This window comes from Antedon bifida, chromosome 6 (assembly GCF_963402885.1).
Source record: "Antedon bifida chromosome 6, ecAntBifi1.1, whole genome shotgun sequence".
NCBI lineage: Eukaryota > Metazoa > Echinodermata > Crinoidea > Comatulida > Antedonidae > Antedon > Antedon bifida.
In genome coordinates, this window is record NC_136231.1 from 13,913,096 (window position 1) to 13,931,485 (window position 18,390).

Genomic DNA, 18,390 nt, shown 5'->3' on the forward strand with positions numbered 1-18,390 from the left:
TCATTAAGGAGCTTTGATTTGCAATGACCGACAACTGTCTACATTATAAAACTAGTTTGACAAAAAAAGTGTGATATGCCCAAATATGGTAGTGATATGCTTAAAAATGGTAGTGATGATGTGACATCATCATGTCCATATATGGGCACATCACATTTTTTTTTGTCACATAAAGTTTGATTGTGTAGACAGAGCATTAGCTAGGTCATGTCAATTCATTGTGCACATGCAGGGCAGTTTTAGGTGGTTTCTAGATCCAGAAAACGGCCGACAATACATCACTTGACATGACCTAGTTATGTTGTCAGTCTTCGCAAATCAAAAGCTCCGTATCAATAGAACTGTACTGTACACTTACATGCTAAAATGTTGATATATCTATTCTTGCCCTTATTTTCAGGTATACTACTCGCTTCAGTTGTAATTGGTCTGGACGAAGCCGGTAATGACTATTAATCAACAAAATGTCATTGAAAAATTTAAATATACAATTAAAAAATGTCCATTTAGAAATAACATAAATATATAAATGTGAAATGCAGTCCGTGCATACAAACCCAACTCAAATAGTGTTGCATCATACACAACACAAACTTACCATGATTCAAATAGTTTTTGACAAATTCTTGTTATGCAGTTTTAATGCAGTTATTGTACCTTACATAAATAACCAATCTTGATTTAATACGCTTCTAGACTGGTCTTTAGAGGCCTGTACAGTGGTTTTTGATGAGTTAAGGGTTTTTTTTAAGGTTATGTTGTGCATAAGACTCTGGAACAGTTCATACCCTAGGCAGCTGGATATATGGCATTTACAGGTATTATATTAAATAGATCAATGGTTGAGAGCAACTCATGCTGCTACCATTCCTGTTCCTGCCACTACTAATCAAATATTTAGAAGCAACAGTCCAGAAATAGATCCTAGAATGGTAAAATTAGGCTTCCAAGATTGAGGGTAGGCGAAAATTCCAATTGTAATGTACTACTCTTTCTGAAAATTCTCTGACATTATGTAATAACTTATTGGGACAGTTAATCAGTACAATTAGGTACCAGCCAGGTTAAGCAAAGCTGTTTCAAATATGCCCCATAACCATCTGAAAAAACACCACCAGAAAAGTGCTAGAAAAAAGACATGAGCAATGTAACTTTCACTTTCATAGTAATTGTAGGCAGGGAATTAAATCAAATATAACATATTTAATTCATATTCGAGAGGTATAGGCTATAGCTTCCAATATTCTGTAAATTTATCCTATTCAGTAGTACACAGTATCCAGGTTGTTAAATGCAGTGAATGTCTTAAAAATTACTGCAAGGTTGTTGATAAACATTTCAAAAGATACAGTAAAACAACGATCAACAAAATATTCAAACATTGCTTAGAAAAGTTTGAAAACAAGGCACTGGTACAATCGGACAAGAAAAAAAAGAACACGTTGAAGGAAGACATTCCATGCTGTAACGCACTTGTGCAGCTCTCAACTACATGCAAGATACCACAATTCCTCTTGGTTGGAAAAAGGTATTGCCAGAAGAAGTAAAGAAACCAAACACCAAAAAGGTAAAAATATCAAAACAAAGCAATGACATAAAAAAAGGGGGAAAATCAACAGTATTGATTCATGCAAAGCAAGGTGCAAATCATAGGCCCACAATGTCACCTTGTACTCCTGGTTAAATAGTTTGTCGTTGTCTCTGTGTTTTTCTTCGAAGGTTTCCCCAAGTCTGTCTATTGCAATAGCTGGATATTCTAGAACAAAACAAATGAAGCTTAACTTGGAAAAGGAACGGGAACCAGTGTTACTGGTTAGGGACAATTTTAAATTTGTTTTTAAAGACATTTAGTTTTGTTTTTTAAAAAACCCCAATAAAATGAGATAAAGGAAGTACAAAATATTAATCTGCGCATGCGTATAAGCTCAGTATACTTTGTGTACTATCGGGATGGACTTTGGTCGATCAGTACGAAGCGAATGTACGCAGTATGCCCATGTTTTTCAATTTTAGTTGTAAACATCATATTTATGTATATATTATATAGTATATGTAAACTGTGAATTCACTTTGATTCTTCTCGATTCATTAAAAAAAAATAAGCATCATCACCTTTTTCCATTTAAATTTAGTACATTAAGTTTGTTAGAAGATAAACAAAATACTATATTGAAGTTTAAATGATAACTAACACAAACCTTGTATATAACCATCATTTTCCAAACTAAATATTTCTTGTGGTGGACGGTTGCTGGGTCGTCTAAATATATTCCCAATTTCAACTCTTCTGTGCCTGTGAAGTGATAACAATAATGAGTTTTAGTTTTAATGTAGAGGTTTAACAGTAGAATGAATACCCAAACAAGTTTGCTAAGGTTTAAGAGTAAAAGAAATTTAGTTACTGCAGTAACATCAGTGAAATAATGTTGTAATGGTCCATACCATACCAAACATTCAGTGCATAAAATAACAATTAATATTAAACACCTAATGAATGTTTATGAGTGTGATGGTTTTTTGATTGATTGCAATTCACTGCACTCTGGCTGGAGCATGCGCAAAGTCACTGGAGCATGCACAAAGCATTGTTGATTTGATGTTGTTAAGGGGTTGCGCTGTCTGGGCTCCAGTCAGTAAAAATCAAAACACACTGCGCTATGTGGAGCGATTGGTAGGCCACTTTTTATCATGTGACCAACAATTGTCCAATCAAATGACTGGAATCTATTTACTTGTTATATAATACAAAATAACATACCTCATCAAAAAGCCAGCAAGAATGATGACAATAACAATCAGAAGTACAATAACAACAATGACTGCAACAAGTGGGGTATTGTCTCCTGTAATGACAGATACAAATATAAATAAACATGTTCAAACTTTTTTTTTTTTTACTTTTATCCATAAGAACACAATATTATCAAATCATTAAATACATAAAGTTTTTTCTTTTAACATCATTTATTTCGTAACTTTTCAATGAGTATTATTTCTCCTAATATTCAAAGTACAGTAGAACACCTTCTTTGGGATGTGCCTATTAATGGGACACGCCCATTAGGAGGACATGCATATTAAGGGTACACACCTATTAAGGGGACACCTCTATTAAGGAGACACTTTCCTGTAAACTGAAAGAGGTAAATTATATGTGTTAACACTACGAAAACCCTATTCAAGGGAAACCACTATTAAGAAAGTGGACAATTTGTTTGGTTCCAAAGGTGTCTCCTTAATACAGGAATTACTGCATTATAGGTGAATCTTTGGTGACTGAATAACATTTTATGCAATTAAAATATAAACTGGTTCGTATTATATTGCAGATTTATAACTCAAACTCAACCCCAGAGGGAGCTTTTTACTAAACATTTCTTTGTAACATTTTAACAGGCATTCTACTAGCATGCACAATCTTATGATCCAACAATTGTTAATCTTGGTTTCCAACGCACAACATGTTAGTCACTGAATACAAAGTACCCAATATTTTTAAGCCTAAATCTTTTGTCTTTCATTTTACACTGATATTTTCTAGTTTTTGTCGCACAAACATTTTGTAGTTTTCAGTTTGAATCCCGCAACAAGTCCAGCACAGTCTCAAAATTGCAATATTACATACTGTAATAATTTGAACTAAATGGAATTCAGAAAAACCACAGTGGTACATTTGAAACTTGTTGTGAGGGTTAAATGTTTCAAAGTTTATAATTGGTTGTTTTTTTACATGTTGTTTTAACACATTTGAGCATGCAACATGATGCATAATTTAAGTATTTATGGGAAATATTAATACTCCACTTTAATTGTTGATAAGTTTAATAAATAAAATGTATTCATTTGAGTTTTAACTGGCCATATTATGAGGATTTTATTGGATAAAAAAAAGGGCATGCACACTCATATTAATTTGAATATGCAGTTGATATTAGAAAATAGAAGAAACACAAATTAAAAAGTTGGAGATGAAGAATTGTTAAATATTTGTTATGGGGTTCAATTATTTCATATAAATTGCTGATCTATCATAGTCTAAAGTGCTGTTACATGAATAATGAATGATTATGATTATCGGCCAATTTATTTTGAGATATAGAGAGGGAGATATAGTTAAATATTGAAAAGAGGTAAAAAGAAAAGGAACACACAATGATCCCAGTAATCTCTACAGAAAATTTGGAAGAAAATCCATGTATTTTTATCCCAAATGACATCAATTTTAATTCTTTTTCTATGGACTTTACACGTTGTATGCTTCATTCTAACAGAGGGAATAGGCCTAGAATTCACAGATATTTGAATCCAAACATAATATTAGGTCTTATGAGTAGTAATTTAATGACATTTAAAAATTGTAAAAGGTAACATCAATCAGGTTAACCAAGCAGTCAAAATTGCATCATGAATAGTAGAACATAACATTAAAAAATATAAATATTTTGTTAAAATTTCTTTCAAAAGCAATCAATAGGTTGACATACTCATTGGAGATCCAACTGATTTTCTGCTTTCACCTGATTCAAGATCATATAGATAAAGATTGAAAAATTACAACAAATACTATATAATTATAATAAATACTATGTTTTTGATTATAACCGTATAACAAGCATGTAATAGATTTCTAAAGTTCTGTCTACACTATCAAACTTTATGTGACAAAAAAATGTGATGTGCCCATATATGGACTTGATGATGTTATATCAGTACCATATTTGGGTATATCAACCATATTTGGACAAATCACACTTTTTTTGTCAAACTAGTCTGATAGTGCAGACAGCTAAAGGCAATAAATGACTTCATTCATATTTTGTAGTAAATATTTTGGTCAATCTTTTGGCAGCACGCTATATATATAGCACAACTTACATGCCTCTATTCACTGTGGAGCACAGAGATCAATGTGCCATATGAATTCACTGCATGCACTGACACGTCACACCACAAACTTTGACTCATTATGGACAATATAAACATGTCTTATGAATTGACTACACACAGTGCTACTTCATGCCATGTATTGTTTTGTGTTATGCGATATTTCAAAATATGAGCACTGTCTATAAAATATGTGTTAGGTTTTGTTTATTATTGTTGGTGATAGAAATGGAATAAAGGAATATGTCGGTAAGCAAAAACTTTAATGTGATTATTAAGATTGTCGAATGAATAAATTTACAACATAGGAGGATTCATAAATGAAAGTGTATTGTATTAGTGGGACAAAAATAAAACACATTTCAGACGACAGTTTAGAAATGTTTATTCATTTTCCATATTAATTAATTTACATGTATAGTTGATAGAACAAATTAAACAAAGAATTATTCTTAATTAATATAGAAACAAACAAAAAAGAAAAAACTTACTGCCAGTTGTTACTGGATCCAAAAGTTCACTAGATGCAGAGACCTAGAACAAAAGAAAAAAATGTGAAAAAGTGTTTAGGTATGAAATTTAAGAACAAGTAAATTGTATTTATTGTAATAAATTGATTATTTAAGTACAGTACTAGCGTGGACATTTTATCACAGCCTACCAATAGTATTTATGACAATGAAAATAATAAGGCCAAAACATTGTTATGTTGCGCAAGCTTAGGGTCAATAGGGTACGAATAAATCTGGTCTTGGTATTGTGGCGATTATATTATATGCGATATTTTATGTTCAACTTCAATTTATTCATATAATGAATTGCGATAATAAAGTTCAAGTCCATGTAGAAACATAAACTTACCCCACCAACATAAGATCGAAGATATACTGTATATTTTGTACTACTTTTCAAACCTCCGTTGTGACCTTTAAGAGTATTTGTTGAACGTTTTCGACCACTGGTCGGTAAACTGCAGGTAGTGGTCTCACCGCTTCCAATTGTGACTTCTTCCTCAAAATTATCACTAAACAGACAGATAAAACAATCTTAAATAATATCTATATACTGTAAATCTTAAAAAAGAAGAAAAAAAACATTGGTTCTGATATTGCTAAGATATAGAAAATATAATCAAATTTTTATTTGAATATAAATTTTGAAGATTTCTGTACTTTTATATATACAGTAAATGTTAATTACACTATTTAGTTTTTATATATGGTGGTTCCCAAATGATCAGCTTTCGATGGATCACCATCATTTGTTTAAACAAACAAATAAATAAGTACTAAATAAAAATCAAGTGTACTTACTCCTTAAACACTTCTGCAATATATGGTACATGTGGTCTGTCTTTAGCTTTTTCATAAGTTTGAAGTTTACTTTCTTCAGTATACTGATCCAATTGTAAGCTGTCCTTGACATCGGTTTCTTCCAACTGGATAACAATCACTGCATAACAGCTAAAATGATGAATATTTATAGTAATTAATAATTATTATTAACCATTATTACTAATAACAACTACCAAGCAGAACTTTAAACCAACAGAGAGCAATAACAACACTGCAGAATGTGAAACAGATGATAAAACTGAAATACCAGTCTGAATCATCCTGAATCATTCAAAGACCAGAAATATGCGAACTCGGTCAAGCGACAACTATGCCAAACTAAGTAACAAGATCAACAAAAACATTGTCTCTGTATTCACAAGTAGAAAAGTTAACTAGATTTAATTTGTCACTATGACGAATTATAGGTTATATGCATTGATTTAAATAAAGATAATTGATTTTAAGTGATATATTGATTGATTGATTTTGTTCAGAATTATTTATAGTATATGAAGAGGATCCCAAGGTGAGACTTGATTTTGGTACCTCGAATGCTATAGACACGAGCACAAACCACTGAGCCATACACAACTGACTAGAAGTTGAAGAAAGTTTCCTCCGTGTATTTACTGTGAAGTAACCACTATGGTGCAGATAGATTATTACATAATTCATTCGTAACCATTGTTTAGAAAAAAAGAATGCGAGATGTACAATTACCCCTTTTACACTGCTGAACAATAACAAACCTGTGTCGTGTCCGTATAAAGTTTCTTTTTACTGATTTAGTATTAAGACAAGTTTTCTACTGCAGTTACTGCATAACTACATTTTACCGGTTTATCCAATTACTGCTCAACTTTTAAAGCCTTAGCCTTTTTGATTAAAACACCTTTATCAGGTTATAATTGACCAATTAAATCCAACTGGTAGTATGAGACTCCTTAATACAAAAACAAATAGATTCGCAAACTCCTTTGTTCCCTCCAGTGTCATCCAGTACAACCGCAAGGTTAGGTAGATAATTATTTTCTATTTTGTTGATGATTTTGACTTTTTGACTTAATATTGGTGTTAATAACTTTAGGATAGAATTGTTTTGATATTTGTTTCATCTTTGTAATGAGACAAACACCATTATTTCCACTTGTTTTGTGGACAAAATAAAGTTATCTTATCTTATCCTATCTTTACAGATACCTTTCATATATAAATTATTCATTACCTGATTGGTCCATTTCGTGCACTAGGCTTTACAAATTTAACTTTAAATGAATCGTGTTTAATCTCTTGATTATTTGGCTGCTCTGGTTGCATTACAAAACTTGGTGCTAAAAGAAATATACATAAACATGCAACTTAGTTGCCATGGACTATAGAGGAGAAATGGGAATAGTGATTGGTTGTTGATTAATTAGTAGTGTAAGTGCAGGTTACCAAAATAATTCAAATTTTCCCACTCTTTTCTACATATTTGGGGGTGGGACTGTACCTGAGGATATACAGTACTTAAAATTCAATGAAACTGCTGCCTGTTTTAAATTAAATTTTAACAAAAATTATTTAGTAAAATCATAATACTGGTTTCAAAACCTTACCTCCTGCAGGGGTTGTGCAAGTTCTCTCTTCTGATCGACCACTCTCCTTTACTGTAGTAGCAGTTACATATATTGTGTACTTTGAATATAGCACTACAGGTTGTAGTGAGTAAGTTCTGCTGCTTTTATCATTAATGTCTTTAGAATTCAATGGCACTCCAGGATATTCATTAAGAGCCTCAATAGTGTAGTAAACCTGCAATCAGAATTGTTTACTCATTGAATTATCATGGCTTAAATAATACTGTGAAAATATACATTGTACAATCCACTCATCGTTGTTTGTACATAGGTTGGTGGTGCAAGTTTTCTCCATTACGATATCGTAGTCAGTATTATTATAAGGGGTTCTTTTCCTCACAACTATCAACTATACCACTGATTTCGGGCTTGACTACTATTTGAACAAATGGGCATGTAGTCATTTTAAAAAAAAACATTCACATGACTTTAATTCTCTATTATAAATGTTTTTATTGCATTATAGCTCTTTGAGGCATATTTTGAAGAATTGTTGATCATATCAAATAATATAGTATACATATTTCTAGTGTATAATACCATTTGCCATAGGGTCAAGTCTTTATTTAACAGTTCACTTACACTATACTTTTGAATTTGACCGTTTACTTCTTTTGGTTCTTCCCACGTTACTTTACATCCTTCATTCTCATAGTTTGCCGTTACTTCCGTTGGTGGTGACGGAGCTATTTATAATTGGATAAAAAAAAATCCATCATATTAAAAGATTACTTAATTATTTTGTGACTTATAACTACATTTTTACAAATACTGTACTTGAAATGTTTTATTATTCTAATTATCATGTTAATTATCAAATAACTAAACAAAACTACATTATTAATTGCATGAGATATATAAATCAATTGGTCTAATTTAAATACATTTGACCACTATAACATAATAATCCTAAAACATAATTGTGTTTGGGGACAGGAGACCATTGAGTAAGATTGTTAAACATGCACAAAAAAAACACCTCCAAATATAATAGTAGTAATAGTAGTTTCATTCTATAGGGTCATCTCGTGACAAGTACTACTGTACTTCTTGACATGACCCTGACTATATAATATATAAACAAACTGCAATACGTTTATCAGTCGAAATAAATAAATGTTTGGTGATATTGATATTTATTGATATATGATTACTGCTTTAATTCTCATCTTTATCATTTTCATAATGGTTAGTTATTAATGCAATATTATTTTATGATCCATGAAATGGGTGTAAAACTGTTAGTAGAAAATTAGTAAAATGTAACTAAATAGAGAGGTTGACAACAGGATAGATTTTCTAATACTGGTATCAAAATAAAAACTAAAAATATTAATCATGCTGTTATATGTAATATGGTTTTTTATTAACATAAATTCAAAATAAGAAACTAAAAAAAACATACCAAGTTGTATTGAGGTATTAAAATGAATGCAGGTTATTGCGTAAAAGTAAAAACTGGTTATATGCTTCTTGTAATGATCACAACCAAAAACGTAAAAACATGCAGCATATTAAAAAAACTGCACAGCTGATTTTTGTAATAAACAAACGTCATACCACTGTACTCATACTAACATAGGAATGGAACGTTTTTTTAGGTATTGATAAAATCAAGGCAATCGAAAGCTCTGTCTACACTATCAAATTTTATGTGACTACAAAATGTGATGTGTTCATATACGATGAAGTCATATAACTACCATATTTGGGCATATCACTACCATATTTGGGCACATCACACTACGATTTTTGTCATGAACTACTTTGATAGTGTAGACAGAGCTTAAGTACCATGCCAACAAAATGTCATTCAAGTATAGCAATAAACATTCTGTATAGACAGGTTTTTAACCATATCTTGAGGAGCCTTATCATTACAAACTATGTTTTCTTTTACTAGGCTCCTCCACTTTGGAAAAGTGAAAATGAAATAAAACTGAAATGAAAATTATGCAGTCAACTTGACTATTGTTTTGCTTAAAATTACAGTCTTTTACAGTTTTTTTTATCCAATTTATAGTCAAAGTGGATCTATTAGGTGACATTAAAATTGCATTATTCAACAACATTTTTTCAGGGGGTAATCCTTATTACTTGACTCCCATTATTGTGCAGCTTAGCATTTGCTATCCGAATGAAAATGTAAATATTGGAAGTGAATGTTTTATGTTCATTGAATGGACAGAATATATTCATTCATTGAATGATTTGACCATTCCATTCAACTTATGACAATATTCAACTCATAAAAATTTCATCATTTGTATATTATTGTTATCAGTAAAAAAAGTGCTTCTTTTTGTAAGTTAAATTAGTTTTCTAATTTGCCCCTTTCTCGGTGCTTCATACATTTACTTTTTAAAGTTCTTTAACAAATCATGTTTTGCACAAAATGTACCACTTTCACTCATCATCATGTTTACAATATTCTCATAGAAAAAGTACAATAGAAATTTTACTTCACAGCTATATTGTATGTAACTGTGGTATTGCACTAGCTTGGTACTTGAGATATTTGCATACTCACTATTTATCAAGCAATGGGTTAGCTACCTACACACAAATTAAATGTTTATAGCTATTTAACAATGAAATTAATGCATAATGGACCCTTTATCTCTATTTTGAAGTTATTTGATATTATAACAATGATACTCACCATCTTCTTCTGTTTTTGTTTCTCTATATACTGAATCACTTGCTCCTATGTCATTTGTACAGAAAACTCTGATAGTATACTCTGTATTAGGCTGCAGATTCTTGATTGTGTGTGATTCACCGTTTTCTGCAAGTTCACTTGTAAAGCTATAGCCAACAGTGCAATTTATGATTGGTCTATTATTGTTATTTCCTCTTGTCCAACTAACATGTATTTGTCGTTCTTCAGGCATAGTATTCAGAGAGCTAACACGGTCAGGTTTTTCTGGTAAAATAAAAACAATTTAAATAATAAAAAAGTACACAATTGAGCAGATTCTTGTCATTTAATTGAATGATTGTGGGTCATATGATATTCAATAACTACTCCATTGAACTCTTATATCATAGAGAGTGCATTTCAGCATATTTTCTTAATAGTGTGTACAGTGTGATTTGATGTAATCTAGCATTAATATATGAAATGGATTGACTTACCACCATAATTGAATACATTATTTACGCTTAGTAGAATAAAAGTTTAGACAATTTTAAAAAGTATTAAAAAGTCAATGAAAACTATACGTACCAAAAACAGTTATGGAAAAACTACTCTCCTCAGGTCCAGGCATGGTGTTTACTAGGTCATTCATGGCTGTACATAAATAGTCACCATTATCCTCTCTTGCAATATTGTAAACAACCAATGAACTGTTTGTCGTGGAGATGTTATTATTAATTGCGATTTGAGAAGTAATGTTGTACTTTCCTTCCTTCTCACTGATTGTCCTTTCATTAGTTATCCAAGTTATTTCAACTTCTGGTGTCCCACTTGCAGAGCAATAAAATGTCAAATTTTCTCCTAATTCCGCTTCTTGGCTTTTAGGTGACAAAATAATGTTCGGAGATACTAAAAAAAGAGTGTGAAATTTAAATGGTGTATTAAAATGGGTGTAAAGGTAATTTGGTTATCATAACCCAATAAAGAAATGGGTATTAAGAAACAAAGGCAAAATAAACCATATCTAAATCATGTATGTTTTACTACAATAAATTTTCTCCTAATATCACTTCTTGGTTTTCAGGTGACAAACTAATTTCCAGATGTATTAAAAAAATTGTGAAATTTAAATGGCGATATGAAAATGGTATGTTGGTAATCATAACCAACTAAAACTAAACTGGGTAATAAGAAACAAAAAAAATAAACCATATTTAAATATATACATGTTTTACTACTAAAAATTTTCTCCTAATATCGCTTCTTGGTTTTTAGGTGACAAAACAATGTTCGGTACCAAAAAAGAGTGTGAAATTTAAATGGTTTTTATATATAAACATACATATTTCACTACTTTAAAAGTATGATTAGATACTTGTTAAAGTATTTGAGGCTAAAGCATGTTTTCATCAGCTTATACGGATTTGTTGAGACAGTTTTTATTTTTGGTAAAGATAAAATTTGACCACTCAGAGCTTAGAAAATGTGCTTTTACATGTTCAGTTCAGCAGACACGCTGTGGAAAAGAAAATCACAGTTGATTTCTTACAGAATTCTGTAAAGAATCTATTATTGATTGCCGACTTCCACCAAATATTATTTTAGAATAAACAAACTAACCTTCAACATTGACATCAACATATTCAGAATCTGGTACCACTCCGTCAACATCAACATATTCCAATGGATATAGTGTGCAACTGTACCTGCCAACATCATCAAAGGTAACGTTGGTGATGTTATACATATCAAACATAGATATACTTCCAGTAAAATTCTTCACGACTTCTCCATCTTTACTCCAGTTTCCATTAATATTCAGCAGATTGTAAAAACAGAGAAGATGTATATCTTTATTGATGAGTTGAGTTACAACATTGTTCATAACATTCAGATTTGTAGCATCAATTGTAGCTTTCAAATCCACTAAAAAAACAAACAAAATGTTTTAATTGATCATTAAAAAAAAAGTCAGTAATGTATTTATTCACTGGCTAAAACTATTATGAAAAACTGGCTACAAAAAGGTGTGCACTAAATCCGTTAAAGTTAATGTTATTATTGTTTATTCGCCATGGAAAACTTTAACAATAAGACCGTCAAACTTTACCTATGGTTCAATAAGCTTTCCAAAATATACAATAATATCAATATAATGTAAAAATACTTTAATCAAAATATCTAATATCAAATTTAGATAATTAATAATGTATATATTGCTTGAAACAAAATGTTGAATGAAAACTTACTGTAATTGCAATCAAATCCATATTGTTCTTTTTCTTTACACGATGGACAAGAACCATCTGTAGGCTCACAAACTGTATTGTTGACACATGCACAACTACCACAATTCGGTCCAAATGTACCAACATCACAATCTATAAGGCCAAAATAATACAAGTACCGGTATTAGTAATATTTTGTACAAAAACATTACACTATAATCAAACAACGTATATCTCTAACAAAACATTTCAATCTTCTATCAACTATAGCCATGTCTCGGGACCATTCTATTCTATTCTAGCAGCCCAAACCCAGTACCGTTTTGATTATTACCTCACAAATTAAATGGTCAAACGGTCACATTGTATAAAAGTGTGAGTCAGTATAACTTTATTCAAAAGTTGAACTACAAAATTTAACAACAAAAACCCCAAAATATACATATAAAAGTATATATCATCTAATACTGTATTGACAGTAGCTGTGAAAATGACCAATATATATGTAATTATTAATAGGTAAAGAAGAAAAATATAGAAACAGCCAACTCATCCTTTCAAACTTTAAAATACATTCTAAAAAAACAGATTTCCAAGATAAGAAACCAGTTATTAGAGACACAAACCAAACATTTTGGGGCAACTCAATGTGTCTAGTTTTGGGTGAGTATTAGGTAAAAATAAAAACCATTACATAAAAAATGTACTTCATATTAAAAAACAAAAAATAAATAATAGAACATTATCTATATTATAAAAAATGCTACAGTGAATATGGTAAATGTATAAAAAATGCAATATTTAAAAACCTAAACAGAACACACTAGAATGAATGGTAAAAATGTTGAGACAGAAACAAAACATTTAATTATTTTTAAACTAAAAATATCTTAAAATTTAATAAATGAAATTAAAATCGTTGTTAGGTAATATTTTTTTTGTAATTATTTAATTTCATTATTGAAAAAATAGAAAATAAATTTAAATAAACAAAAATATGTCACATAAACGTTACAATGATGAGGAACTAAAAAAAAATTAACAAATTACTAGGTAAACTTTATCACTGTTTACCAGTAATAACTAATTCCAAATAAACTAATATTTTATTAGAATTTAAAATAAATTTGATAAAAAAAAATTAACAATTAATAATTGTACAAGTAATATAAACAATGCTTTACCTGTAGGTTCTTGAAGGTAGATAAAATAAATAGTTATATAATTAATTAAAATTATATATATATACTATCTCTTAACATCATTTATACATTTTAAGCATTATAATTTTAAAATAAAATTTTATAAGAAATAGAAATAATGTATTTCTATAAATATATACAGTAATCAAATTAAATATTTTTTTAAAAACATCAAAATACAATATGTGTTTGTATACAAAATAGCATTTGAGAAAGAGGAATGCAGAAAAATGTTATACCTATTGAAAAAATACTCATCTGATTTTCATCTAAAAAGTTGAAATAAGTTAAAACTAGAAAAACATTTGTAAACATATGCTTCATGAATTGAAACATCCTATTGGTAAATAAAATCTTTTTGAAATTAATAATTATATCCACTTATTAAATCAATAAAATATTAATTCCCAAAAATGAGCTTAATACAAAATACATATATTTAAAAATCAATCTATAAAAAACACTAAATTATGTAAAATTTGATTATTTTCATTAGTATATCAAATCATACTAATGCAATAATGATCTGGAGGATTATTTAAAAAAAAATATTTAAATTTAAAAGAAATTAATATTATAGGTATTATTATTTACAGTTTATAATATTTATTATAGTTTTATATATAGTATATATATGTTAGCAAAATAAAGATACAGTCATTATTATTTATGTACTTTTTACATTTTTTCATTTATAGTAAATTGCAAAAATAAATATATATTTACCTGTAATTTTCAAATTGAAGCTACAATTCCCTGTATTGTTATAGCTATCTGTAGCATTACATGTTATTGTATTATTTCCCTCTTTAAATTTTGAACCACTTGGTGGATAACAATCTGGGCCAGTTACATTTCCAGCATTATCTGTAGCTATTGGTGTAGGGTAGTTGGCAACTGCACTGTCATTATTTAGTAATGCGCTTCTGTAGATGTCTTTGCACTCAATATTTGGACCTTCTTCGTCTATGTAAATAAAACAAGAAAGTTTCACAGTTACAATATATAAAATATGAGAAACTAAGAAGATCTTTAATTAAAATATTATTAGCTGGTCGCAGAGAGGCCAATTGTACTCTGCAATAAACAAGTATCTCTGACCTCTGTGAGACATGAATGTGCAATATGGCAGAAAATTGTCCAATGCAAGTTTTCGGCAATTCAAAATAAATAACTTAACTTTGAGGAAATTAGAAGGTGCTCTAGCACGAATGGAAAGTATTGTACCTTGGTTTAGGAGGAGGATTAGGTACTACAGATGCTAATACAGCATAGTTTATGAACCAAAGAGAATCAGTTAGTGGAGTTTAAACTAAGGGTTAAATAGGAAACAGAAAAGGGAGTCTTTATGAGCATGAGAGTAACATTATAAACTACTAAAGTCCACAAAAGTGGAAAGTATAAGTCATTTAATTGTCTATAATGTAAAGGTAATCTTGTAAATGTTCGCACATTTACTATTTATACAATGCCATATGATTTTTATTTCTTCTAGACTTCTTATCTAACCATATGTAGAGTAAAACATTTTTTCCCCAGATTTATTAAAATTACTGTATCATTTTACGTACATGTGAACATTTAAGCTAATTTAGTTATTCTGCAAAGCAATTTGTTTTAAATATGATTTGAACTGTTACACCATTCCATTAATCTTTTGTTTGGAAGATTCTATGAATTCAATATACTGTACTGCATAACGTTAAAAAATAATGTATTTTAAATTAAAATCAAGCCTTTAAATTGTAAAAATACCAAAAATGTGTAAATCAAATTAGAATTATCCATATTAGCTTTTAAATTTAGCATAAAAGAAAATTTTGATATAATATTTAAATAAATTTAGCATTTACATGAAAGAGTTGCTTATTAATTATGCAAAGAAATGCAATAATATAATATTTATACTTGAAAATTAGTTATTAAGTGTTTTTTATTACATATATAGTAGAAATGGAATTTTCAGAGTAGAGAAATAAACAGTACATTGACATTAATTTTTGCAAGCACAGGGTCTCATGACAGTTATTTTGACATGCCTCTTCATTAGCCAAAGAGTAGAAGTTGAACAATGTTAATGATTTTAAACTTCAAGAAGTTGGACCTGAATCAGGCACATGCTACCTTGCAAAATTCTAACCTTTGACCTCAAATTTAAAACTACAGTGAGCTGTGTTCCTTGCATGGTCAGTAGCAAAACAAGAGACGGTAAATAGTTCATTTACAGGATATCGTCCCACTTTCAAGTCACATCCGAGCATGACTGACCCTGAGTTATCCACAACGTATGGGTCATGCCAAATTACCAATCCTTTACTGTCATGTAGATCGGTTGATACTGACAGATATTCAGGGCATATTATCATCGGTGGCTCCCTATCTGTAGGCAAGGTACTAACATGATTTACATAACGATTACAGGAATATCCTACAAAATCATGCATGTTAATAGCCTAAACAAATTAAAATACTTTTGGTTTTTAGGAAAGTTGACTGTAATCACATGTATATCATTTAATCTTAATTAAAAAACATTATAAATGAATTCTTATTTATAATGCTTTCAATGGCTCTTTCAAATGGTATATGAACCAGCTAATTACATGCTGTCTTCTTCAATTTAACAAAGTTAGAGTCTACGTCAGTTGATTTGAGGCAGAAACTGGGAACTATAAAGCTGTTCTGAATCATGAGAATGCTGTAGCAATGACATATAGTAAAAAAGTGTATAATGTTTTGAATGAATTATGTATTTTTAGGAGTACAGGGTTTTAATTAAACATGCAGGGTTATGGTGAATAAAAAAAATATAACTAACCTTCAACCATAACAACAACCGAACAATTGCCTGTATTCCCTGCACTATCAGTTGCATTACAATTAATTGTGGTTGGGCCAATTTCAAATTTATCACCAGAAGCAGGATCACACATTACTTGTAAATTCTCATCCACATTGTCATCAACCGACACATCAAACATAATGGTAGCATAATTTTTACCAGTATCAGTTTGGTAGGCATCATTAACAGGGCAAATAAGCACTGGCTTTTCATCATCTAATAAATAACGCATAGCCACAGTTTGCATAACATTTTTTTATAACGATGACATACATTTCATGACATTTAACTGTGTATGATCAGGGAAAAGTGCACTCTTCCCCGATGGTATGATTGAATGATTTATTTATTTCAGCATCAGTATAAAATCACAGATAACAATGACAAATAATATAAGGGAAACTACAAATGTCTCAAAAATCATATTGTAGTAGCAATTCACAACATTTACAGCATTCATTTCAAAATGAAGCCTCCTCTTTAGTTTGCAAAAGTAATCTTGAAAAGAAGCCCACCCAAGAGTCCTGAAAAAAGAAGTCCATGGGCTTCTTTTCAAGGTTTTACGGTATTTGTTTTGGAATGATATAAATAGGATTAAAAAACAAATAAAACTTATATTTGTAAATTTCAATAATTGTTTGAGGTAAAAACTGTAACTACAGACTAAGTCATGATTTTACCATCTGTCTGTCTTCCGGCTTTGATCGGAGGTCAACGCAACCCAACCAAATTTGAAAAAAAAAACATGTAGCTTGTCACATTTACACAGCATGCAGAATTTGCGCGCGGTGTGGTAATTTTGAATTCTGGCCAATCATCGTATATCAACTTTTTTGCGTCCGTCCGTCGAGACACGATGTCAATAATATGAGTGCAGTAGCAGCCTTAGCTCAGTATCGGAACTTTGTATTATTCAGAAATACAAACTACTATACGACGTGACTGATTGTTTGTATAAGGAAAGTGTAAAAAAATGTGGGAGGTTATTAGGCAACAAATGACGATGACTGGAATACTGGCTCTCTAAAAGCAGGCCTAACTGGCGTAGACTACTAGGCCTACTGACAGTCAGTCATAGTACGTCATGTCCAAGCCAGCAGTGCTTGCAACATACAGTAGCCTTGAGGCCTACAAGCACCTACTTTCAACCACATCGTTCGCAAATTCCATGAGCTGTGTAAATTGGACAAACTACACAGTTTTCCGCTTACTGTTACCAATTGTCTGTGTAAATTGCATTTTAGGTTTAGTGAATGTAAAAGAAAATTATATCATACACTTATTAAAAGTGTTTAAATGTTGCTTCATTATGAATAAACAAAAAGTATCTAACCTTCAACAGTTATATTAAAACTACAAGTGCCTGTATTCATTGCTAAATCAGTTGCCTCACAAGTAACTGTGGTTGAACCAACTCCAAATTGCTCTTCAGACGCAGGATCACAATATGCTTGTAAACTCTGATTAACATTGTCCATGACCACCGGGTCATCAAATTTAACCACAGCATAATTTTTACCAAAATCAGTATAAACAGCATCAACAACAGGACAAGTAATGTTTGGCTTTTGATCATCTATAAACAAAATAGCATGAATAGCTACCTACTTTTGCAAAAGCACTTTAATTTATAGGTG

General features: G+C 30.3%; 1 protein-coding gene across 4 annotated transcripts in view; it reads right to left on the reverse strand.

The window, feature by feature from the left end:
* LOC144845417 (receptor-type tyrosine-protein phosphatase epsilon-like) overlaps nucleotides 1-16,915 on the reverse strand; it is a 31,711-nt gene extending 14,796 nt beyond the window's left edge. For 2 of the 4 annotated variants that reach the window (XM_078702734.1, XM_078702732.1), the window contains exons 1-16: nucleotides 16,730-16,915; nucleotides 14,638-14,877; nucleotides 12,731-12,862; nucleotides 12,102-12,407; nucleotides 11,070-11,390; nucleotides 10,503-10,766; nucleotides 8,423-8,526; nucleotides 7,820-8,015; nucleotides 7,447-7,552; nucleotides 6,198-6,347; nucleotides 5,746-5,908; nucleotides 5,376-5,418; nucleotides 2,759-2,843; nucleotides 2,199-2,293; nucleotides 1,668-1,756; nucleotides 359-449 (exon numbers count right to left, since the gene is read on the reverse strand). In XM_078702734.1, the coding sequence (XP_078558860.1) occupies nucleotides 359-449; nucleotides 1,668-1,756; nucleotides 2,199-2,293; nucleotides 2,759-2,843; nucleotides 5,376-5,418; nucleotides 5,746-5,908; nucleotides 6,198-6,347; nucleotides 7,447-7,552; nucleotides 7,820-8,015; nucleotides 8,423-8,526; nucleotides 10,503-10,766; nucleotides 11,070-11,390; nucleotides 12,102-12,407; nucleotides 12,731-12,862; nucleotides 14,638-14,877; nucleotides 16,730-16,892 (2,548 nt within the window). In that variant the 5' untranslated portion in view covers nucleotides 16,893-16,915. The remainder of the gene's footprint in view (nucleotides 1-358; nucleotides 450-1,667; nucleotides 1,757-2,198; nucleotides 2,294-2,758; nucleotides 2,844-5,375; nucleotides 5,419-5,745; nucleotides 5,909-6,197; nucleotides 6,348-7,446; nucleotides 7,553-7,819; nucleotides 8,016-8,422; nucleotides 8,527-10,502; nucleotides 10,767-11,069; nucleotides 11,391-12,101; nucleotides 12,408-12,730; nucleotides 12,863-14,637; nucleotides 14,878-16,729) is intronic. The other 2 variants (XM_078702733.1, XM_078702735.1) reach the window with 2 other exon arrangements.
* Nucleotides 16,916-18,390: the final 1,475 nt, after the last annotated feature.